This window comes from Ambystoma mexicanum, chromosome 9, assembly GCF_040938575.1.
Source record: "Ambystoma mexicanum isolate Mex_15411 chromosome 9, UKY_AmexF1_1, whole genome shotgun sequence".
NCBI lineage: Eukaryota > Metazoa > Chordata > Amphibia > Caudata > Ambystomatidae > Ambystoma > Ambystoma mexicanum.
In genome coordinates, this window is record NC_090931.1 from 663722565 (window position 1) to 663747812 (window position 25248).

At 46.3% G+C, this 25248-nt stretch overlaps 1 protein-coding gene across 1 annotated transcript in view; it reads left to right on the forward strand.

Moving 5' to 3' along the window:
• Positions 1 to 25248, forward strand: part of LOC138488472 (caspase-10-like) — a 254906-nt gene that overhangs the window by 151127 nt on the left and 78531 nt on the right. Inside the window, exons 3-6 of the mRNA XM_069615456.1 lie at positions 1330 to 1432; positions 16491 to 16626; positions 17402 to 17520; positions 18956 to 18992. Coding sequence (XP_069471557.1) covers positions 1330 to 1432; positions 16491 to 16626; positions 17402 to 17520; positions 18956 to 18992 — 395 coding nt within the window. The remainder of the gene's footprint in view (positions 1 to 1329; positions 1433 to 16490; positions 16627 to 17401; positions 17521 to 18955; positions 18993 to 25248) is intronic.

The following is a 25248-nucleotide window of genomic DNA, read 5'->3' on the forward strand; positions in this document are numbered from 1 at the left end:
AACCCTAGCTTTGGGAATACAACCTCGTGTCTGGCGTCTCTATCGTGTGTGGTGACCCGCCTTGTTTCCATAGACGTCAGGGTCCCCTAGGGGCCCCTTTCAATGTTGTCCTGTTGAGAGAAAACATTGAATTCACGAGATAAAGCAGCAGAGTGCCCATATGCTTGTATCTGCCCCTCTCCACTATACTGAGTAATAGTTGTCTTGATTACCAGAATCCGCATCAAGAGAACAGTTTGTAAATTGTATAGATTTTTACCAACTGTTCTTAGCCCACTTCTTTCACAAAAGGCTGCATTAAGTACAGCATTTCTCAACGATAATTTCTTAAGGGTGGGGAAGCCACCAAATCCTCCCTTGGTTTAGTTGGACTATTTTGCTAAACTTAGTTGATTGCACACATGTGTGTAATATGTATTACCTTCCAATTAATAAATGTACCAGCTGCCACTGGTTTTCATACATCAGATTCAAATTAACATCATCAAATTCCAAGGCTACAACTAACTTGCACTTTGCACAAGGTTATCACAAACAGACTACAATGAGACACTCTGATTCACTGTCTGCACATCCGGTATGCTATATTCTACCCACCTGTGGCACTGTACTACAAGCAATTCCTGCAACTCATGTAACAAAGTATTGCCTCAGAATATGTGAATAATGCAAGATAAGGTTGTAATCTGTTTCTCTCTGCTGATCTATATGTTTGTAACCTTACTGTGTAAATTCCGAATGTAACCAATCCCTTAAGCAAAAAGCGCCCAGATACCTCTGGGTTATGTGCGCTATGTAAATGCCAAAATAAATAAATAAATCCGTTTGTAAACTGGAAGGCTGACCATCAATAACCATCTCCTGCCAGCGAACAGCAAAGAGGAAGAGGGCCTTGCTGGAGGGAGTCTTGTAACAGTAGCTGCACTTTGATTGGCTGTGGGGAAGTCACGACATTCTTTGTTAAGAGGAATTACATTTGTTAAATGGGTTTCTCAAATATGTGCAGACATTTATTTTCTTCTTTTCTGCTAGTTAGTTTAGTAATAATGTTAATGCATATTAGGAAACTTCCAGTCCTGCCAGAGACTTCTCAGAGCAGCTCATGGTTCAACATGGTTTCCTCTTGCTTTCATATGAGTACCCTGCTGCTTATGCTGTGCTTTAACATTTGGAAAGAGGTGTCTATGTGGTGAATTTTATAATGTATATGCAACAAGTTCCACCATTCGAAACATGCATCCCTTTGGATTCTGATCTACGAAAACAAATCTGTTTCTTAGTACAAAAATATCTACTATAACTTGTCCTCTCTTTGGTTCTCTCCTGCAGGCAGCTCCTCTATGACATTTCGGAAGATATTGGCAGCGTGGAGCAAGACGAAATGATTTTCCTTCTGAATGATGTGCTTCCAAAGCGAAACAGAGAGAACATGGTGGGTTTGGAGGAGCTAGGCATGATAATCTAAACACTAACTACATACCTCTCAAACTGCTGACGATAAATGGAGGGTGACGGTCAGATTTTGTCAGTGTGATCTCACAGAAGTCAAAAGAAAGAATCATGTTTTCCTGTGACAGGCAGGTGCAGGGAAGGTAATCCTGTCTAGATCTATCGGAGAGATTTAGTTTGCTAGAAGAGGGGTCGTGGGGGCGTTCAACAGGGGATGGAAATTGACCAAGCAGACTATCAGCATGTGCTTGTGGAGAATGGGTATATTGTTGCCAAGTTTACAGAGTATGCGATTTGTGGGTAGGAGAGAAATAGATGGACCCAAACATGTAAAATAGGGTGGATGCAAAAATAAGCTGCAAGTGAAGTAACGGAACTCAATTTTAATAGTTTGAGCCTCAAGTGGCAAAATAACAAGCCTTTCAGACACATAAGCACTAAAGTACAATTAGTTGCAGACAAACTGCTTTGCTCCACCTGACATTTCTACACACGATTCAAAGGTCGAAGTATTACTAGACAGCTGGCTCTCGTACTTTACAGAAACACTCAGTTGCCTTTCCCTCCCACCATCCCAAGTCTGAACTCCTCACCAATGCACTCCCAAAACAAGTGGATATCAAAAGAGTGTCAGTGATTAGAGTGCACACGGACAAAGGTTGTCTCTCTTACTGACAAGACAGTGTTCTACATCTATCAAAGCAGTCTAAAACATGCAATTCTTCCGAACATTTTCTCCATAGCCATAGACAATCCAGATAAGACCGACACACTCCCAAGAATCTATCACAACCGTAACAAACTCAATGCTACCACTCAACTAATTGCCCCCTTCACTGGACGTCTGCAATCAAATGCAGGATATTTTCACCTCAAACGTTTATACCCTTGTCCAAACCTTCGCCAAATCCCCTTCTCCTTTTGCAAGCCAGTTTCCCAATGTTGGACCCATCTCATCTGCTGATCTCTTAAATGCCATCTGAAAACACTGATCGCAAGACTCCAGCAGCAGCAGAACACTGTGCAGGCAATGCAGACTCCTAAAACACTGCGACCCACACCGCGCGCCCTCTGCACCGGTGTGGATGTTTTGTAGGGTCAACTCCTCCTCTTCAGAAGCAGTAGACAGTGATGCAAGACTCCAGCAGCACCAAAACACTGTACAGGCAATGCAGACTCCTAACACACTGTGACGCACACTGCCAAAACTTTAATAAGAACCAGCTAACTTTCGGAGTATCTGCTGTAAGGAACTTATGGTGGCAACAGTAAAGACAGACACAAGTGATCACAGTCCAAGGGTGTTTATTAAACTGTATAAATAGGAAGGTGGGAAAAATGCCTAATCTAAACCTAAATCTAAGTTGGGAGCAAGCTACGACCATCAAATAATAATAAGGCAGTCCTAGTGGCATCTTGTCAAATAAAAAAGGGCCTATACTAAAATAAAACTATTGCCAATCCTTATAACTAAATACAAAAGAGTGTGGGATAATATTCACAAGAAAGAAAGAAGTGTTCATAAATGATAAGTCAGGATGGGGTAGCCGGGGGTCTCCCTTCCCCACGTTTTGAGCAAGGGACAAGGTGGGATTCCGGAGCACAGCACACGCTCAAGCTTTCCCAGCACGAGCCAACAGTTCCTCTCTCAGCTATCAGAGCCTTCAGTAGTTAAGTCTCTTTTCTACAAAAAGTCTCTTGCCTACGAGAACCTGATGTATTCAAAACAATAAACAAAAAGTTCATTTTCGCATGTACGTTGGGTGATGCCTTTTCACCCCTGGGGACCCCTCTTCCGGGCTCAGACCCTTCTCAAATATCAGCTGCCCTCCATCGGATTCACTATGGCTTCTCACAACAATCTCTTCTGTGACATTCATTAATCTTTTTTTTGAAAAGTAAGTTTTTTTGACATTTAGGTTATAACATCCTATAATAACAATCGTAACATATCGTTCCACTCCAGTTATAACACTTCCCCGTTCCTTCCCCCACCTCACCCCTCAGCCTTGGACCATTTATTTGTTATTAAATCAAGAATCAGACGCATTGTGCATCTTTTCACTTCATATTCGGGGTAGCTCTACTGTGTACACTGGAACGTTGGGCGCGTCAACCTCCATTGTTCATTGCCCACCACAGGCAACATATCCCGCAATCACTGTGCTCCCCCTAAACATGTGCACCACCAGGTCCCTTCCTCAATTGTTTCCCACGCACTTCAAGCAGACGTCCATATTTTTCAAAAAAGGGGAGCCACAGTCCCTCAATGTTCGACCTGGATTCATCTATAAGATGAGTTAGAAACTCCATGTCATAAATAGCACGAACGTTAGTGACCCATTCCTTTTCCCCTGGCATTCGTGGGGTTTTCCATCTTTGGGCCAGGCAGCATCTTGCCGCCACCAACATGACCTGAAACATATGTCATATGTCTCGCCGTGGTCCCCCTCCACATCAACCCCAAAAAGAAGAAGCCATGGGGATAGGGTCCTCTCTATCCCATCCACTCGCTTTATCTAGGACAGAACCTCTTCCCAGTACATCCGCACCACGGGACATTTCCACCACATATGTACGTAATCCCCTTTTTTAAAATGACACTTCCAACAATGCGGGTCGTATCCCTCCCTCATCCGGGCTATCCTCTGTGGGGGATAATGCCACCTGTGTAGCAGTTTCAGAGCATGATGGCGGTACTGGAGCGAGGCAGTTGAGCGATTGGCCCGTCTACACATGATGGTCCATCTCCTATCGTCAATGTCCTCGCCTAAATCTTTCCCCCATTGCACCTGTGCGGTTGGGGCATTCCTCGGGGCTGCCAAGAGTAGGAGTTTATAGAGTGTGGATATCACACCCTTGTATCCCTTGTGTGAAATCAGGAATTTTTCAAAATCTGTTAATTCCCTTCTTAGGGTATCCCCCAAATAATTTCCGTGAGGGCTCCCTTTATTTCTAGATACCGAAAGGGTGAGACTATCCAAGCCCAGGGCCTCCTCCAGCTCCTTCAAGGACATGAAAGTTCCCTCCACCCGCAGCTGTCCAGCCCTACTGAGACCAGCCTCATACCACTGTTGGAACGCAAGTGGCTCATCTATCCCATCTCTAAGCAGGGGAGCCCAAATGCAGCTCAAAGGTGAGGGCCATGTTGTGAGCCGTCTATATTCACCTCCCTCCCTCCATACCGACCGCAAAACACCCAGCACAGTATGTCACAGGACCCTCCCCGGGATACGTGTCTTGGGGACCAACAACCACTCTCAAGGGTGACTGGGGATAAGACCCCGTTGTCCATTGAAAACCATTGCTTTGCTGTGCCTGGAGTAAAGTGATCCACCAAAATTCTTAACTTGGTAGCCCTATAGTATGTTTCTAGATCCGGGAGTCCCACTCCCCCCTCCTCCTTTGGCATCGTCAGTACCTCGTAGGAAATTCAGTGTTTTTTACCTGCCCAGAGGTAGCGTAGTTGGGCCTGTTTGACCTCCACAAAGAATGGCTTGGGTATCTGTGTTGGGAGTATCTGAAACAGAAACAAGAACTTGGGGAGAATTACCATTTTCACTGAGTTGAGACGTGCCATCCATGAGAGTCCTGAGTCTGCCCATTGCTCGATGTCCCGCTTCACAGCCAACCATAGAGGGAGGAAGTTACTAGCGAAAACGTCTCCGGGGTTCTGTGTCCCCTGAACCCTGAGCTAGCAAAACCTGTCTCTGCAAATTCTAAATGGGAGCCCCTCCACATATTTCCCCTCTGCATCGGATAGGTTTCCTTCCGTGAACACCACTGATTTTCCAAAATTAACCTTATATGCCGACAGGTTTCATATCGTTCCAAACTACGCAGCACACGTGGCACCGACTGGGATGGGTTGGTCACATAAATTAACACATCATGCGCGAATAGGCTGATCTTTCAGTGCACCTCCCTCACCCTTACCCCACTGATCCCCTCCTCCTTTCGGATAGCTACCGCCCATGGTTCCATCACCAGCGCATATATGAGCAGAGAGAGGGGGCATCCCTGTCTCGTGCCCCTGCCTAGTAGAAACGACCCGATTCGTTGCCATTCACCACTACCCTTGCTGAGGGATCGGAATAGAGGCTACCTTCACCTCTTCTTCCGATATCACCCCTTCAGGGCCCCTCGTTCTGACTCAGTGAGTTTGGGAAGGGGATGACCCTCCAGGTAACTGTGGATATCTTCTATCGACTCACCCTCCTGTTTGGTCTACAGTTCTTTATAGAAATCCACAAAGCATTCGGCTATACTCACCACCTATTTGCACATCCTCTCCCCTTTGTCTCGGATGCTTCCCACTCTCCTTTCCATCCTACTGCCTCTAGTTCTATGCGCCAACAGGGTCCCCACCTTGTCCCCCCTTTTTGTAGTATCTCTGCCGTGTATATCTCATCTTTTTAATCACCTCTCCAATAAGGACTGTATGCAGAGCCTGCCTCTTCTCACGCCTCTCGATTCTCATCCTTCCGGGTGAGCCGTGCCCTCATAGCCCTCAGTTCCTCACAAAGCCTGCTCTCGATTAGTGCCCTTTCCCGCTTCCTCCGTGAGACCTCTGCAATGAGGAGGCTCCGAAAGGTGGCCTTCGCCGCTTCCCATACCACGGTCATCTCAGTTTCCTCATTGTCGTTCGTCTCGAAGTAGGCCTCCATTTCTTTCCTCAGGAATTCTTTAAACACGGGACCCTCATTAGGGTGTCATTACAACGCCACCTATAATTTCTGTGGTCTGTGGCATCAGCCAATCCACCACCAGTAGCTCATGGTCCGACCGGGTAACAGCCTCCATACTTGGCACCCCTACCTCAACCCTCCCTCTTCCGATATCAATAAGAGGTCGATTCTTGGTTAAGTCTGGTGCGGGGGAAAAGAAAGTGTAACCTCCCGGGCCCTGCCACGACTTGCGCCACACATCAACCCAGTAATATTCCTGCAGGAGGTCCCTCATGGCCAGGTTATCCTTTGTAGGCTCTTTCACCCCGTCCCCTTTGCCGACCACCAATCCAGTCGAGGATCCGCTATAAGGTTCAAGTCCCCTCCCAGGACAATGGCTCCTTCTGCCCATTCGTCAGCACCATGAGCACTCTGAGCAGAAACTTTATCTGACCCACATTGGGAGCGTAGAGGGTGGCCAGGGTGATCCGCGTACCCTCAGATGTTCCCGTAATCCCCAGGAACCTCCCTCCGAAACCCCTCTTTGTCTCAATCTCTGTGAGGTGTACTGATTTACCCAGAAGTATGCCCACCCCTTCCTTTTTGGAGGATTTATGGGAGGCCCAAAAGTTCCTCCCAATTTCCTTCCCCCTTATTGTCGATTCAGCCCCCCGCCTATAGTGCGTTTCTTGTAGGAAAAGGACCACCAATTTCTGTTTACGGAACAAGTTGTTGGTAAGGAATTGTTTGTTTTCAGGCCCTTAACGTTCAGCGTACCCACCCGTCCTTCAACCATTATCGTTGTTAACCCTGTCCTCAAAAATTTCCATGCATCTTCCTTGGCACAGGGCCTTTCGATAACCTGAGGGTCCATGGCTTGACCCGTCTCCCCCTTCCTTTAATTCCCGCCCGCACCCCCCTCTCCAACCCTCCCACCCACTCACCTCCCTAGCCCTTCCCCACCACCCCACCAACCCCCCCCGCCCCCCCATCACCCTCTTTTGAGGCATCCGTCTCCATCCCCCAGACTTGCTGGGACCGGTGGACGAACCATCAGGGGCTCGTCCCCTGCCCAGGGGTCTTTATCTAGAGGGGATCCCGTTCCCCCTTTTCTGAATCAAACCGTTACGTTCCGTGTGTCTCTGTGGCCCAGAATAGGGGTCTCCAAGCATTTCCCTTCCAGCCCCACATCCCCCCGCTTAGGGCAACGTTAAATAACTCCCCGGCCCATCCCGCACACAACAACAGACTAAAACGTCTAAACAGCGCATCAGCCATCTCAACGGTGTCGGCATCTACATAGGAAAAGAAAAGAACCACCTAACCATGGCCACCCGCTCGAACAGTACGTTGCCCCTCAGTTTTCTAGGTCCCGCGGGGACAGCATAGGGCACAATGACCCCAAAAGTCCTCTTCGGGTGGGTATATGCTGCAAGGGTGCGCCAGGACCCTATGGATCAGTGCGTTGGTTACACAGCACCTCTCAGCTGAGTCCCAGCCAGATCAGGAACGGGCTGCCTCGCTCTCCTCTGCTGTCTCGATCTGCGTGGTGTAGGGGTGCCTCCGAAGTGCATATGGCTGTAACCGGGTCAGGAAGCGCTGCTGAGACCCAGAACTCTGCCCCCTCATGGGCTTTGGGTTCCGCCAGCGAATTATTCCCTTCTGGAACGTAAAGGGTCCACCTCTCTACATATTCTCCTCAAGTTTCCCGGGCTGGGGACGGAGCATACAGCTCAGGCAGCCATCTTGCCTGCTTCCCCTGGTGGCCTCCACATTCATGAATCTTAATGTCTTTTTAAACAGTTCACTGTGGACATCTCTCTGCCTGGTTCACTTTTGTCAACACACTATTCATTGGGACTTCAGGCTTTGCTCCCTTTTCATCGGCATCCCGCCGTCGGGTTCACTCTTGCCAACTTTTGCCAATCACACAATTCCTTCAACAGTTCTTACGATGCAGAATTCACTTCCCTTAGGTTTACAATCATCTGCCGGCCAAAGACTTTCGACTGTACAGAGGATTTTGCGAGACCCCTTTATGACCACTTTGACCCCTTTCTCGCGCCTCTCCCAAGGCCTTCTGGTAACGGTAGTTTCAGCAATGGGGTAATCGTCCAGAATTTCCTGAGTGAGCACCCACGTCGTGCCTTACTCCTCTGTAGATGGTTTTCCCCTCTCGTATGAACAGTTCTTTGTGCTTTCTTCAATTAGCCATTTGCTACTTTTGTTCGACACAGTTTGGTTTCTTATTGGCTCTCCCCTCCACTCACCGGCTGTCATGAACCGCTTGTTTTTTCTTCTCTCTGGAGTCAAGGACGGTACCACAGTGGAAAGCATCTCTCTCTGGCTTGGTTATCAGCAGAGGAGGGCACTGTGTACCGTTGACATCTGCTGCAACGCATGTTGGCTATTGTTCGCAGTCTTACGATTCCTTCAACAGAGGTTGCACGGGCATGTGTTGGAAAGGGCAAGGTCCCATCTCTCCTTGTGACCCTTTCGGTTGTGGCCACCTTTCTCCTCCTCTTGAACTGCCGTGCTGAGTTAGCTTTCTCGTTGTGCGGTCTGCCTTGCTCGTATTGTGCTCTCGTGCTCCACCTTTTATCCCTGTGGGGAAGGGAAAGGGCTGTCAGGTGTGCGTGATTCTGGTCATTTGCCTGACTTTGCCTGACCCCTGTGTTGGGACATGTCAGGTAAACAGCTCTGGTGTTTGTCAGTCATCTTTCGTGGTGTGTGAAAGTGTTCTTATCGCAAAGGTGGGGGATAGAGTCTTTGAGTATTCTACAGTGTAGGATGGGTAAAAGGTTTTGTAAGAAGGGGGATACCGCGTCTCACCCGTCGGTGTCCCACTTCCGCTGCATAAGGACCCCCCATCCAGGTGATCCTCCCGTACGGGTCCACCCCCAGGAACTGGATCCAATAACATTGGCTGTGTCCTGGCCACCTGGATGAAAGATCCCTGGGGACAATTCAGGGAGACAACTTCAGGTTTCACACATACCCTTCCACCATGCAATGTAGCCACATTTGTTTCACAGGGGACCCGGGAAAGAAAATCTACATTTCCCTGATCTTTTCCTTTTCAGTGTTCTGCAGTGAAACAATAGGGTCGTAGGTCTAGAAACCATTGTATGACCCGAGGGTTGTAGTCTCTGCATTGGCTAATCCAAACTAGGGGTGAGTGATCTGCAACAAGTGTGAACATTCGTCCTAATAGGTAGTATCGAAGATGGATTATGGCCCACTTGATGGACAGGGCCTCTAGTTCCAACGCAGAGTCATTTTGTTCACGTGGGAACAGTTTGCGGCTGGTGAATAGTATGGGGTGTTCCAATCCATCGCAAATCTGGGACAGGACTGCTCCTAAAACTGTAAGGGAGTCATCTGGAAGATTAATTCTTTAGAGAAGTCGACTACCTTTAGGATCGGGTTGTGGCACAGTCTGTTTCAAGGTGTTGTAGCATATCTCATCCTCGACATTCCAATGAAGTTTCTGGGGTCCAGCATTCTTAAGTTTATCTGTTAGCCGGGCTGTTTAATCCGAAAAGTTGGGGATAAACCTACAGTAATATCCTATTAACCCGAGAAAAGCTCAAAGATCTCTTTTGGTCTTGGGTGTTGGTGTATCTAAGACAGTTTTACCTCCTCATGTTGGGGTTGTACATTCCCATTTCCTACAAAGAAGCCAAGGTATTTTACGGCTGACTGGGCCAATCTACATTTAGATGGATTAGTGTTAAGACGGATTTCTGAACTCTGTCCTGGTGGCGCAGAAGTTCAGAAGGCCAACCTAATTACTTGGAACAGGGTAACCTCTGGACGAGCCAGACCAATCAAGGTAGCGATCGCGGCGGTCAAGACTAGGTCTCAAGAGGGGTGAGGGTGACTGAAAGCCCGCAATGAGCACACAAAGCAAGATCACTTACAAACTACTCCAAACAGTTGTTATATAAAAAATATATACACATTTATTTCAAGGCCTTTAAAACAATGACCGTAGCGAGAAAATCACACTATAACGATAGTAAACCAACACATACCATATCAACACAATATATATACAAATACGACAGTCTCAAGCATTAGAGGCACAAAATGGGTAGTCCACCTAAAAGGGAAGGAAGACAGGCAGTGCGAAATAATGCTTAGACCCAGTTCACCTTCAGAGGCACCTAACTAGATGGAAGTCCGAGCCCTGCGAAGAGTGGAGCCTTGTGCTCAAAAGTACCTGCACGCGCTGGTGCCAACGGGCAAAAGGAGAGTCTCTTCTAAGGTAATCAGGCAGTTCAGTTCAGTGCACAAATGAAGGAGAACAAGTTCCGCGACTCAAGCGCAGCCTCCACAGTGGGCAGAAGCAGAGCGCGAGCACGGAAAAGGGTGCTGTTTAACACAGCGGGGAAAAGCAATGGGCTCCTGCAGGAGGGCGACCAGATCCTAGCTATGCTACTCACCGGTCCCCGATGCAAGCAGACCCAGGCTTCTCCGCGTCAGTTTCAGCAGCTGGCAGGTTCAGAAGAGCAGAGAACGCCTCGTCGTCGTGTTGAGTAAAAAGACGTCCCAATCGAAGAAACCTGCACAGTTTGTTACCCCAGCAGGGCAACGGAGCGGCCGTGTGTATCTGAGCCAAATGTACACTACTCACTTCAAACTTGGGAACGCCAAGTGTACGAAGCGTGTGAGAGTGACCAGGACTCGAAATACAACACAACCTGGCGGCGGTTACAGAGCAAGACTCCCGTGTAAGCTGGTCAGTCAACTGGATGGCCCAGAGACGCTTCCGAAGGCTTACTGGCAGGAGATGGTGAAGATGCCGAGAATAGCTGTTCCCGCTATTCCAAAGGTCGAAGTACCAGTACAGGCCTTCTGGTTCGATCAAAGGTGAAAAGGGTTTCACAAGGCGACAGCAGTGCAGAGGAGAAGTCCTTCAGCGGGTCACCAGCGATTCCTTGGTCCAGCCTCTTGGTTGCAGGATACTTGGCTCCTGTATTCCTTCGTTCGTGAGAACTCAGGAGATCGACATGGTAGTGGTGTTTCCAGCCCCCTCTTATCCACGGTTCCCTTCGCGCCAAAACGGAGGGGACCCAATGGGAGATCCGCTCATCAACACTCACACCATATGTGGACCAATCACGGACCACGGTGGTCCCAGGCATTCACACCACCCTAGACTCTCTGGCACCCAGGATGTGTATGGGGACCAGACATCCCAGCCCACATCCTGGAGGCACACTCAAGACATGTAGAAGCCCGCGAAAGCATCCGTGTTTCGCGGGAAAGTACATGCCCAAATAAGGAAGGCCCCGGGTTGGCTCGACCTGGGGAAGGTGAAGGGAGCAAGACGGTCAGCGGACAGGACAAAGGAGCCTCGTGGTCTGGCCATTTTGGGAGCCAGGCCACCATTTTGGGTTAAGCGCGAGAAACGCGCTTAGAACGCCAAAAGGAGCTCAAAACACAAGAAAACGATCGCTGCCACCATTCCCGTCCCTGAATTACTTGCACCGATCAAATACAATCCTAAACGAGTATCTAGGGCCTGTAGAAGGCTAGAGACCCAAGAGAGCTGTAACTTAGCTTACAGTGCCCTCTTGTGTCATGTTGCACTAAAGCCGCAACATGATAAAAGAAACTATGGGAAACAGCGTTCCCCGGTACTGACTGTCTTAAGGGCATGTCAGTTTCCCCATAAGAAAAGGAGCGAAAGCCCAGAGGAGTGCAGCAGAAGGCTGCACTTCTCTGGCAAAGTCAAGAACAAGGTGAAAAACAACAGCAAAAAGTTTAGTGGTTGCCACATGGAAGGAAAATTACCTACAATTACGAAATCTTTCCTAACAATTAGCAGTTAGGTCAGCGTTTCTGAGGACTTTCATGCTGGTATAAAGATAGAAGAGATGGTCCTCCCAGGTCTTACTATAAATGAAAGTGGATCCACTCCACAGAAATCAGAAATAAGGATGTAGGATTTGATCCATGAGGCGTTGGAAAGTGGCTGGCGCACTCTGTAAGCCAAAAGGAAGGACTTCAATCACTGTTTACAGGCTTCTGGTAATCTATAAGGTTTTAAATGAACTACTTTACCTTTCGTTGTTCTAATAAAATGGTATGTGCCTTTTACTCTTCCTGGTTTTTCTGAGAATACATCGGGAAAGGAGTCCACCACATCTTTTCGATCTTCTTGTTATTGGATAAACAACTCGAGAGGAATTAAGTAAATGTTATTTATCTCTTCAGGAACCAGACAGGCTAGTATTTTGGCATGGGTGACTGATGGGTTCTCCTTCCACTCTTTCAAGAGATTTCCGTGATATAAATGGACCTTCTGTTTTTTGTCCAGTTGGGCTACTTTATAAGTACATGTTCCCATTCGCTCTTCTATCTCATACGGTCTGTGCCACTTGGAGGCAAGTTTGTTTTTTGAGGTGGGTAAGAGGACCTGTACTTTCTGTCCTATTGAGAATGATCTTAAATTCACTTTTTTGTCATAAGCATATTTTTGTTGGCTCTGGGCCTTTTCCATATGAGTACAAACTAAATCTCGAACCAATTTAATGTGTTCTCACATTTGGGTGGCAGTCTGCGAGATTGGAATGGGGGCTTCCTCTCGGTCTTCCCAGGTCTCCAGGAGCATGCCCAGGACATCTCTGGGCTCTCTATTATAGAGAAATTCAAAAGGAGAAAAACCTGTGGAAGCTTGAAGGGTTTTCCTCATGGCAAATAGTGCCCATGGGATCATTTGGTCCCAGTCTTTCTCGTCCTTATCTACAATTTTTCGTAAAATCAGCTTCAGGGTTTTATTGAATCTTTCTACCAAACCATTGGTTTGGGGTGGTACACAGAAGTTCGCAAGATGGGAATGTGGAGTAGCTCTTTGACTTGAGCCATGAGCTTACTCCTAAACTTCGACCCCTGGTCTGTTCGTATTTCCTTAGGAAAGCCGACCCTGGAGAAATACAGTAGAAGATGCTTAAGGATCTACTGTGTGGTGTTATTTTGCATCAGGAATGCCTCAGGATATTGGGTTGCATAATCTACGGTCACAAGGCATCTTTATTTCCTAGTCTGGATGTCTCTGGAGGTCCAATTATATCCATACCGATTCTCGAAAAGCGGACATCTATGATCGGCAATGGGTTCACAGGGGCAGGTAATGGGATGGATGTGCGTGCTGGTCTTTTGACATATTTCACACATCTGGACGAAGGCCTTTATATCGGAGTGGATACCGGGCCAGTAAAACTTCACACTAATATGCGCCTGGGTTTTGAATTGTCCTAAATGACCTCTGGTAACATGGGAATGCGCAATCTCTAGTACAACCTTTCGGTGGCTCTTGGGTATTACCAATTGTGTTTTTACTAAACCTTCCGTGGATTTTTCTTTTCTATAAAGCAATCCTTGTCATAAGAAGAAAAAGGGACTTCCCTTCTCTACGCAGTCTCCTTACGGAATTGCTTGTAGAAAAGCTTCAGCGAGAGCTGGATAATTTCGCTGGGCGAAGGCTAGGTCATGATAGATGGTAGTCTCTTCTCCCTTCCTTTTTTCGATGTTAAGAGACTTATCAGCTTCCCCGAAGCCTAAGTTACCTCTGTCGGTTTTATCTGGTTCACTTTCTTTAAACTGAGGAAATCAAGCTCTCTCCAAGATTCCCTGGGCAATTTGATCTCCACGACGTACCTCAAAGGGAATCTCACCATGATTCTGTAAGATAACCTTCACATCTCCCCGGAACTCGGGATCAATAACGCCTGCTAAGACATCCATCCCGAACTTCCACGCTAGGCCAGATTTCGAGACCAATCTTATGTAGCACCCTGCAGGGGGTATCAAAACTAAGTCCATAGGAATCATTCCTCTTTTCCCCGGGGGAATAATAGCTTCACTACTGCTACAGATATCAAACCCTATTGATTCCTTGGTTGGCTGATGGAAGGGTTAGCTAGGTTTTCGAAATGGTAGGGTTCCCAAATTAGTTTCAATTGAGTCACATCCCACCCTGACACCATATATAAGGAACTCATGATGGCAACAGTAAAGACACACACAGATGATCACAGTTCAAGGATGTTTATTAAACTGTAAAGGAAGGTTGGAAAAACGCCTAACCTAAATCTAAGATGGGAGCAAGCTACGACCATCAAATAATAAGGCAGTCCTAGTGGCGTCTTGTGAAATAAAAAAGGCCTTATACTCAAAAAAACTATTGCCAATCCTTACAACTAAATGCAAAAGAGTGTGGGATAATCTTCACAAGAAAGAAAGAAAGAAGTGTTCATAAATGATAAGTCAGGATGTGGTAGACAGGGGTCTCCCTTCCCCACGTTTTGAGCACGGGACAAGGTGGGATTCCGGAGCACAGTACACGCTCAAGCTTTCCCAGCACGAACCAACAGTTTCGTTCTCAGCTATCAGGGCCTTTGGTGGTTAAGTCTCTTTTCTGCAAAAAGTCTCTTGTCTCTGAGGACCTGATGTATTCAAAACGATAAACAAAAAGTTCCTTTCCGCATGTACGTTGGGTGATGCCTTTTCACCCCTTGGTCCCCCTCTTCCACGCTTAGACCTTTCTCAAATATCAGCTTCCCTCCGTCGGGTTCACTACTGCTTCTCACAACAATCTCTTCTGTGACATTCACAAATCTTAATGTCTTTTTAAACAGTTCACTGTGGAAATCCCTCTGCCGGGTTCACTTTTGTCAACACACTATTTTCTTTTGGGACTCCAGGCTTTGCCAAATTTTCATCGGCATCCCTCCGTCGGGTTCACACTTGCCAACATTTGCCAATCACACAATTCCTTGCACAGTTCTTAAGATGCAGGAATCACTTAACTTAGTTTTACAATCATCTGCCTGCCAAAGACTTTCAACTGTACAGAGGATTTTACTATACCACTGCATGACCACTTTGACCCCTTTCTCGCGCCTCTCCCAAGGCCTTCTGGTAATGGTATTGTCAACAATAGGGTAATCGCCCAGAGTTTCCAGAGTGAGCACCCACATGGGGCCTGACTCCTCTGTAGCTGGTTTTCCCCTGTGTTAACAGTTCTTTGTAACACAGTTCGGTTTCTTATCGACTCACCGGCTGTGATGAACTGCTTGGCTTTTCTTCTCTCTGGAGTCAAGAACGGTACCACAGTGACAAGCATCTCTCCCCTGCTTGATTATCAGCGGAGGAGGGCACCATGTACCATTGACATTTGCTGCAACACACCTTGCTATTGTTTGCGGTCTTACGATTCATTCAACAGAGGTTGCGCGGGCCTTTTTTGGAAAGGGCAAGGTTGCGTCTCTCTTTGTCACCCTTTCGGTTGTGGCTGCCTTTCTCTTCCTCTTGAACTGCTGTGCTGGTTTAGCTCTCTTGTCGTGCAGTCTGCCTTGCTCATATTGTGCTCTCGTGCTCCACCTTTTATCCCTGTCGGGAAGGGAAAGGGCCGTCAGGTGTGTGTGATTCTGTCCATTGCCTGCCTTTGCCTGACCCTTGCGTTAGGACATGTCAGGTAAACAGCTCTGGTGTTTGTCAGTCGTCTTTCGTGGTGTGCGGAAGTGTTCGTATCGGAAAGGGGGATCGAGTGCTTGTGTATCCTACGTGGTAGGATGGGGAAAGGTGTTGTAAGAAGGGGGATACCGCATCTCACCTGTCAGTGTCCCACTTCCACTCCCCGAGGACCCCCCTTCCAGGTGATCCTCCCGCACTGGTCCACCCCCAGGAACTGGATCCAATAGCGATGACGTGTCCTGGCCACCTGGTTAACAGATCCCTGGGGACTAGTCAGGAAGACACCTTCAGGTTTCTCACACTGCTCACAACAAGTACATCAGTGCAGGTCAGCACTGGGTGAGCTGTGTTTCTCTTAGTATGGGAACTACAGTCCTGGCTCTTATGTAATCCCATTCTATCCAGGAATGACTTAATTACGCTACCCTGGGGCGTTGTGGGCTAGTACTATTGTTGATACTTTGCTGGGTACAGTTGTTCATGACAACTATGGGTATTTTGTCCTACTACACAGTAGCCCTTTTTTATAGTTCCCAGACGTGTTCCTGCTACTGCAAAAGTACTGCTGTTTAAACTGCCTTGCGGCTATTATTTGCGCTAGAGTGTTTTTCCAACCATGTATTAATTCTGCTGTTCATACTACCCACGAGTACTCTTGCACATACTACTTAGGAATGATATTTAATTCTTCCCAAGACTAACATGGGAATCTTGCTCACTGATTTGCTTGCAATCCTCCTGATCCACTTGATGACGGGATGCGCGGCTTTCTTTTTTGTATTTGTTAATGAGACCTGTTTCGATCTTGTCTACTACTCTTCCTACACCAGGATAGATAGGGCCTAATGGACTACGACCCTTTTGATTTACATTGTTCCCTTTTTTCAGAATATGCTGCAACTGCTGACCCACCTAGAGACCCAGGCCCTACTTTCGTCTGACAATTTGGACACACTGGAGACAATCTGCAAAAAAATCTCACCTGATCTTGTAAAGAAAATCACCAATTATAAAGCAGAGAACGGTAGGTACGGTTGCGTGTACTCACTTGTTTATGTGTCTGTGCATGCGTGAGATTATTATGTGATTGGTACATAGATATTTCATATGGGACAGTTATGGCTGCATGTGTTTTAATTTATTGGATGTAAGTGGGCGCTTCTTTTGGTCCAGCTCTCACTTGGCTTCAAAACCCATTCATTGGGTTGCCTAGACACTAGTCTCAACATCTATTGATCCCCTTTCTCTTTTTCCTGTCTCATTGGGCGGGGGGCTCGTCAGATGGGTAAATATGGCCACAAGTCCTGTGGGACGCGCTGCATGACAAGCAAGGAAATATGACTGGTGTATGTCTCATCCATTCTATGAGCAGCATGGCCACATGTTTATGAATGCAAGGGTATTTGGCAAACCTAAATCATTGTTGCAACCTAAAAGTTCAGAAAGTATGATTGCTTACTAGAGTTGCGGGAGAACAATTGAGAGGGAATGATTACTTTTGTGTCTTTGAAAGCCTCCATTTTGGCAGTGATATATTTGAGGCCTACAGACCTGCAGCTCACCTTTGGGCAAAAGCTATTTGTGGCTCTTCAGTAGACAGTCTGGAGAACTAATCTATCTGAGACTTATTGAGTCGCTGAGAACACTGGTCAGCACTTTAGTGGGTAGTCATTGACACCTCTTCGATTGAAATCCTAGGTGAGATAGACCGTTAGTCCTTCCACCCTCGTTGTGTAGCCCAACTGTATGCGCATTTACATGCTTTCAGTAAGTAGTAATTATTTGCTTATGGTTTCTAGTGCGGTTGCCATCTCAGGAAACCAAACCTCCACCAGATGCAACAACGAGTCAGGAGGAGTCTGCCGCTGAGCCTCGCTCGATATATCACTCTGCTTTAGAATCATTTCCTTGCTCAACGGTATGGTATAAGCTGGTGGATTTCATATATTCTCATCAACTCCAATGTCTCTGGATTTAGGCCTGGCATAATGTCACACACCTACGCCTGTGTCCATTAGCATTTATTTAAACCATGTATATAATCTTTCTTATTGTCAATGGAGTCATGCCACAACATCTGTTCACACATCTAGAGCTTGTTTGATACTTCGACTGAACCTTTCTTCAGCACCACCCACCTACAACAATGGCCCACTAGCAGCCTGAAATCTAGGCCTTGGCTTGGGATGCCATTATATAGATTGGCCCTTCCTCTTTCTCTACACCAACAACTCTGCACCTATCTGTGCCTTTGGTACTAGGTGGAGGCTTCAGTGGTATTCCGTTGGCTGACTGTCCACCAACAACACACACTTTTTCATTTCATAATTCAAATAGTATCTCCAACTAGTGCATTTGTTTGACACTAGACCCGTCAACAATACATCTACTGCAAAATATAGTGGGATCCTACAATTATGGATACTCTTGTCCCCTGCACACCTTTTCAACTGAAATGAGTCAGAAACGTCTATAAAGCACTCAAGTTTAGAATATGTTCTGATATATTGTTATAACCAAGAAAGGAATTCTTAAATGACAATGCCTAATATGGCTGAAAAATACAATGAAATTCACACATTTTTATTACCTCCATGTATTCTTGGAGATGTTGTGCGCAACATGTTTCAGAACAATGATATTCCCCTCATCAGGAGCGATATGTCAACATCTGTTAAATAATCCAACATATAGCAACAATACCAAATACAGAATATGTTATAAGGACAAATGTCTTTATTTATGAGTAATATTAATTCTACTTGTCATTTTATTGATACCTCATGGAATGTTCAGGAAGGTTATGTGTCGTTTTCCTAGATAATACTTTCAAGTGTTGTGGATCAATTAATCCTTCTCTGCAGGTATCTGTAAGACTATACATTTTATTGTAATCTAAAGTACTCGGGAAATACTTTAAATAGAAAAATCTGTGTAGGGTATTGAATGAACAAAAAATTGTATTTTTACCATGATATTGAAGAATATATTCTAAACCAAGTGTTTTTATAGAAGGATACTTACTATAACAAATTTGACTCGCAAAGTAACTTTAAAATTGTTTTCTTTGTTTCTGACTGATTTCAGTTGAACAGGTGTGGAGGGGACAGGAGTATCCATAATTGTAGGATACTACTATATTTAATGTTTCATTTTTATCACATGTGCCAGGGATGCTATTACCTCCCTTTGCACCTTTAATTATCATAACTTAATGTCTAAGGTTCATAGAGAACCTTGTCTTAACAATTTAGTTGTGCTCTAGGAAATATTTCTTTTGTTAACAATAAATTTACTTACAAAATGAGTCTCAGATTTTTTTTCATTCTGTATGTTTTCCTTTTTCTACACAGGGGGATACCAGTTGCAATTATCCAACTCAGATTTATTGTAAGTGTTCTGTACTATGCATTGCATGTCAAACAATTATAGAGACTAAAACATCAGTTGATGTTTGACCACTACTTATTCATACATTTAAAATGCTTTTTTTGTATTGAGTCGTAGAGGTTCGCGATACATTAGATAGACCATTTTTCCGTAACTTTCTTGATGGTTTTTTTTTTTTATTTACTTGTGTTTAATCAATATTAAAATGATTTTTACAAGAAATTGCTAATAGCAGTTACTGTACATCAAAAAGGGGAGTACACAGGGGAAAGTCTCAAAGTATTAAGTTCACAGGTGTTCACAGAAGGGATGGCCATTAAACATCCAAGACCGGCCGGTCGCTTTCAGTTGCGCCACCAAGTTTGAGGAAGGCTGCTTCCAATATTTTAGCCGTGACTAGCGCCCATCGGGACTTTTCGCCAGATATCAGACGGCACCACCACGTATACTCATCGATCTGAACCGACTCCAGCCATAGTGGTGTCAAAAATGGGGCACGGATTCCATTCAAAGTCGGACAGTTTAGGAGAAGGTGTCGAATGTTCTCCACGGAATCAGGGTCATTACACAGTCTGCATGTGGTTAAGCTGACCAGCCGTCTTCTCCCTAAGATTTCTCGAGTGTGGAGCAGATTTAAACGAGCCCTTAAGAATATTGAGCACAATTTTTTATCTGGAAATCTTAGACAGTATGCCATAGGAAGCTTTAATTTGTTGTAAGTTGGAGGGAGATGGCTTGAACACTTGAAGGAAGCTGCTTCGTCAATAGTATTAATCCAATCCTGCAGTTTTAATTTTTCACTTACTCTTTGTGGGTTAGTTATCAAGTCGTTGAGTGAGCATTGCAGGTCTTCTAATTTGGCTTTTTGACAGTGAACCCATTTTAGGACCGTCTTGGTGTTAGTTGATTTTAATTCCTGCCCAATAATTTGAAAGATTGGCAAGCTGTCCTTAATTAAGGTTTTCCTGAATAGGGCAAGTGCGGCCCCACTAACGGTGGCTCTTAGCGACAGAAGACCCAACTCTCGTCTCATCACTTCAATAGGGATTGCATTTGGAAGGCCTAAAAGAGACTTCCATATATAGGCCTCTAGTTTACGCCATAGTTGGAAGGGTACGCTGAACATGGCATCCATGCCATAGGTCAATGTGGGCACCATTTTTCCCTTATAGAAATTAATGGCCGGCAATAGTGAGAATTTGCCGAACTTCCTGTCAAGAGCTTGTAGTTGGGCGGTCAGTTGTTTCGTTTTAGCCCAAAGATGTTCCTGCATTTTGAGTTCTTTGGATGACCCATCTATGAGCACGCCTAGATATTTAAATTGTTGGACCACTTCGATTCGAGTTTCGCACAGTGACCAAGGCCGGATAGTTTTCGGAGGGTGTCGAGAGGCGGAAAGGACCATTATTTTGGTTTTGGACCGATTTATTTGAAGGTTGTTGGAAGTCATGTAGGTTGCCAAATTGTCCAGCTGCCTTTGAAGACCAATCGGAGTTTGGTCAAACAGAATCATATCGTCGGCGTACAGAAGGCGGGACAAAGGAGAATTGCCGAACTTCGGCGGAAAGCTGCGGACCATACCTTCTGAGTGTTTGTAGTCCCCCAAAAAAGCCACAAAGAGTGCCGGAGCCAGAGGACAGCCTTGTTTAACACCTCTATACGTTTGGATATTTCTGGACAGAGCCCCTTGTTTGTTCAGTCGGACATTAAGTGAGGTATTGGTGTACAGGGCAATTATTGGCTGCAATACAGGGGCTGGGCACTTCCAGCTTTCCAACTTTCTCCACAATCTTGTCCGGTCCACTTTATCAAAAGCCTGAGAGAGGTCGATAACAGCTACATACACCGTAGGGGCACCCTGCTTTATATTAGCTTTTAAGATGGTAAGTATGAAGATATTCAGTGCGGTGCTGCCATTTTTCTTGAAACCCAGTTGGTATGGGTCGCTGCAGGGAGCAGTTTTCTCCCAGTGGTGGAAATGATCCAACAGAAGAGTGGCGAAAAGTTTACCCATAATGTCCAGAAGGGCAATTGGGCGATAATTTTCCGGGGCTTCTCTACTTCCATGCTTGAAAATTGGAATGATGGTTGCTTTACACCACGATGCTGGGATCTGTCTGGTAGTTCTACAGTGGTCAAACAAAATGCTCATAAAGGTAGCCCATTCACGACTATGTTTCTTCAAATCAGTGTTCGACAAGCCGTCTGGGCCCGGAGCTCTTGATGATTTTAGCTTTTGGATGGCTATGCTTATATCTGATATTGAAGAAAGATCAATCCAAGGGTCTGCGGGCGATTCACTAGATGAGCTCGGCTCCTGGGTCGGGATGGCAAACAGGTCGGTGAAGAACGTGACCCAGACTTGTTCCGGAACTGAATTGCTCATGTTATAAGTTGTGGAACCTTGCGAAGCATTTACCAAGGACCAAAAATCCGCAGTTTTTTTTGCAGTTAGGACTTTCATCATTGATTCAGCGTCTTGTTGGTATAGAACAGCTCTACGTGCCCTGATCCATGATTTATAGGTTTTTTTTGCAGTTCTCCAGCGATCCCATGCCGCATCGGTGTTGTCAGCCTTAGCACGCCTTCTGAGAGTTCTCAAAACGTTTTTCTTCCCAGCTATTTCCTTATCATACAGATGTTTCCGTGGTTTGGGGATAGAAGATCCCGCTGCCGAATAATTCCTATATTTTAGGAGCATGGGAAGGTAATCCGGCCTCGTCGGTGGAGCAAGAGGTTGATCAATCCCAAAATCCGCCACGTACTGAACGGTGATAGATCTAATACTGTCCACCGTCAGTCGAAGGCGCGAGTATTGGGGATTTGTTTCAACCGATGGTAGATAGTAATTTGTAGTTCTCGCAGAAGAGCTCCAAGAAGTAGTGAGCATGTTGTGGTCGCTGGATACCGTTTTAACCACTTGGAAGTCTTGAATAGCTGCACAGAGAGCTTGTGAAGCAAAAATATAGTACAAAGTAGCTGTCGACCGGCCCCTCTCCCAAGTCGGGAGCTGGGACTGCCCTTCACGGATCCATGCAACATTGTGTAAATTCCTGGATGACATGAGAGACATCCATACTTGTCCTCTCTGTTCTGCTTCTGTTACCTCTGTTGAAATTTTTGAGACTATCTTCTGCTGGACGCACTTCGCATTGAGATCACCACAGACGAGCATGAAGGGAGTGTTCCATTCAATAAGGATCTCGTCAATGATCTCTGCCATGGTTTGGCAAAAAAGTGGCGTGGTGGTTCTTTGCGGATTGCAGTATGTAGTGATCAAGGCGAGTGGCGGAGGTGAAGATTGCTTTGATCGTTGATTCGACAGTTCAGAAGCGGGGGTCCATTCAATTAGGACCGCCAGTACCCCATATGATCTGGCTATTGTCCTGATCAATTTAAAATTTTGATCTGACCGTACTCCGATGAGAAGCCCTGCTGAAGGACGGCCTAAAAGCCCTTTTACCGCTGGCGAGATCACAATATCATACCCATCCATTGAGGGTGTGTCCTGTAGCCACGTTTCTTGTAAACAAAAAATATCGAAAAGACCCAGGTCGAGAGTGTTAGGATCAGTCAGATGCATATGGCCTCTGGTATTCCAAGAGGCCAACGACAAGGGTTTTTGACACTGGTGAATGTCGGCTTCTTTTGGTAATTGCTATCTAAGGCGGTGTGACAATAGAGCCCCCTTTATCCATTCCCAAGGGCCAGTTTTACGCGCTTTTTTTTAATAAACTGGCGATGATGGTAGTTCGAATTGCCCACCAGATCTGTGGGGTGTATAGTCTCTACGTGGGGATTGGTCTCTCCAACTTTGCTTTCTATGAAGCGTGCGGGATCGCGGATTTGGAGAGTACCACAGACGATGTCTAACTGGTTCTTGCGTGTATTTCGGCCGCTGGAAGGTTTGCGTTTCTTTTCGGGGTGGATCAGGAGAGCCCCCGGTGGAACTTGTTGGGCATTCTGGTGAGTCTTGCCGCGGCTTCCGGCTTCTTGATAGATGAGAAAAGTGCGCCTTCAGTATATCTCTTCAATCACTTTGACGTTGAGAAGGACTGTGGACACCAGTTCTTCCTACTTTAGATTCTCGTTCCTGGATGCGATTATTAGGGTCCAGAGACTTTATTTCAGAGAGCAGCAGGCCTTGTGTTTTGAGTTTCTTGCAGGCTAAGCGGCATATATCTTGAATTGAAGACGAGTAAATGTGCAAATATGCTTTAGCTTTGTTGTCTTTATGATAAGGCTCAACCGATTTAAAGCCTTCTGAATTTAGTTTGCTTAGCGAGGGTGTAGCCGCTGTGATCTTTAACACAGTTCTTCTATTCAAGATGATGTACTTATCTTTGCTGGAAATTTGTTCAATTTTAAATAGGCGCGTAGAATTTCCCCTCAAACAGTCAGTAAGTTTTACTGTTCCAATTTTGGCTGGCCGCGTCTCTTGCTGGTGCGGCCTGGATGACTGCATTCTCTCCCTCAGTCTAATTTGGGAATCCGACGAGTATCTTGCTGGCTCTTCAGTATGTCGAGTCCGAGCCGATTTATTCAGCTCTGGGGCCTCCATTGGGCATAAGGGTGGGTCCACTCTGGAGTTCACGACACGACTAGAGGGGGGAGTTGTCAAAGTCGCACGAGAGATTGGTCCTTTCTCGGGAATGGCTTGGACTTTGCCCGGCGACATTGCCACTAATAAGCCAGAGTTTCCACCGGCTTCTGTAGATCTAGGGGACTGGGTAAGGTCCATCACGGAATCTGAACGCGTGAGATTTTGAGCCATGCTTCCGGGAACTCCAGAGTTTGAGGGCCGGCCCTCCCGAGGGGGGCTGCGTTGATTTGATGTATAGGCTGAGGGCATAGATTGGTCAATCCCGGCTAATTTCAAGACTTTCTTTCTGTTAATCAGATTTTGGGGCGGGCCCGAGCTACTTGCCAAGGCCAGATTTGAAGACGGTATAGTCATGTTAGCCGTTTGAGGTAATTTTGCTTTCTGTAAAAATACTGGAGCAATTTTGTTTAGCTGCTTTGACTGGGTTGTCTGTGTATATTTATGCACTGTCGATGATGGTAACGAGCCTTTTGTTGTTGACGATGCCATGGCGATGTCTGGGGCTAGGGCTGCCACCTCTTTTGTCAAGTGTGCAGTTTCATACTTCAGGTCGATGGCTGTTATATAGCCTTCCAGGTAGGATAACTTCGACTGTATCGTTTTTAAAATGGTCGTGTTATCTTTAGCAACGTCGCTTAGCGTTTCGTACAGCTTACAAAAGGGGGCCATAGAGATGGTAATTGCCGACATAATTGTTGTCAGATCTTTTCTAGTGTTAGGTGAGTCTTTCTGAGATGATGAGGCGAGGTCCGATCTGCCACTCACTGTCGACTCCCTGGCTCCTAGAGCCCCAGGATTCGCCAGTGAGTGCCTACGCCTGTAGTTCCCGTCTCCGGGGTCCAACGTGCTGAAAGGCCTTGGAGTTGGGTCCCTTATTTGGGTCCTAGGATCATCAAGATGAACTGAATGAACCACGGCATCTTGGTGCCTCGCCTCAGAGAACACAGTCAATGGGTGATTCTTTGCCCAGCGTTGAGGAGACCTTTCTCTCTGTGTGGCCACTTTGGGCTGCAGCAAGTCAAAGATGTCCGAAAGAGGCTGATATGAGTCCCTTGTACTACTTAATGGAATGCTCGTTGTGCGAGCCTCCAGCCTTGGAGGCGGTAACAATGGAGCCTTGTCCTGATGGTGCTCTGGTATAGTTAGAGAATGGTCCTGCCGCCTTGACGTGGCTGGCGGCGTTGTATTCGATTGAACGACTGCTGGGACTGTAGGGGTCAAAGTGACCCGATGATCAAGTTCCAGATCAGGCCGCGGAGGGGCATTAGGTAGAAGTCCAAGGGGGGGTCTGGCTGGAGTCCAGACTTGATTGTCTAGCGCAACTTGAGAGTTGGCGGGGCTAGTAATTTTCCTGGCCTTAGAGACCAGTGGTGTCTCATCCACAGCTTCAAGGATTTCCACATCCGAAAGTTCCGAGTCAATGGAAAGTTTCCTTTTGCCTTGCGTCTGAAAAAAGTTCAGCAAAGCGCTGGACAGAAGTGGAGTAGGTAGAGAAGATTTTGTGAACCTCTTCTTCTTTTGGCCTTGTTGTGAAACAGCCTTTTTGGTCTGTCTATAGGCTTTTGACGCGGGAGCTGACAGATACAGCTGTTTTCCTGTGGTGGCAGCCATGGATTTGGCTGTGGAATGAGTTGCTAGGGACTTGAGTATGGA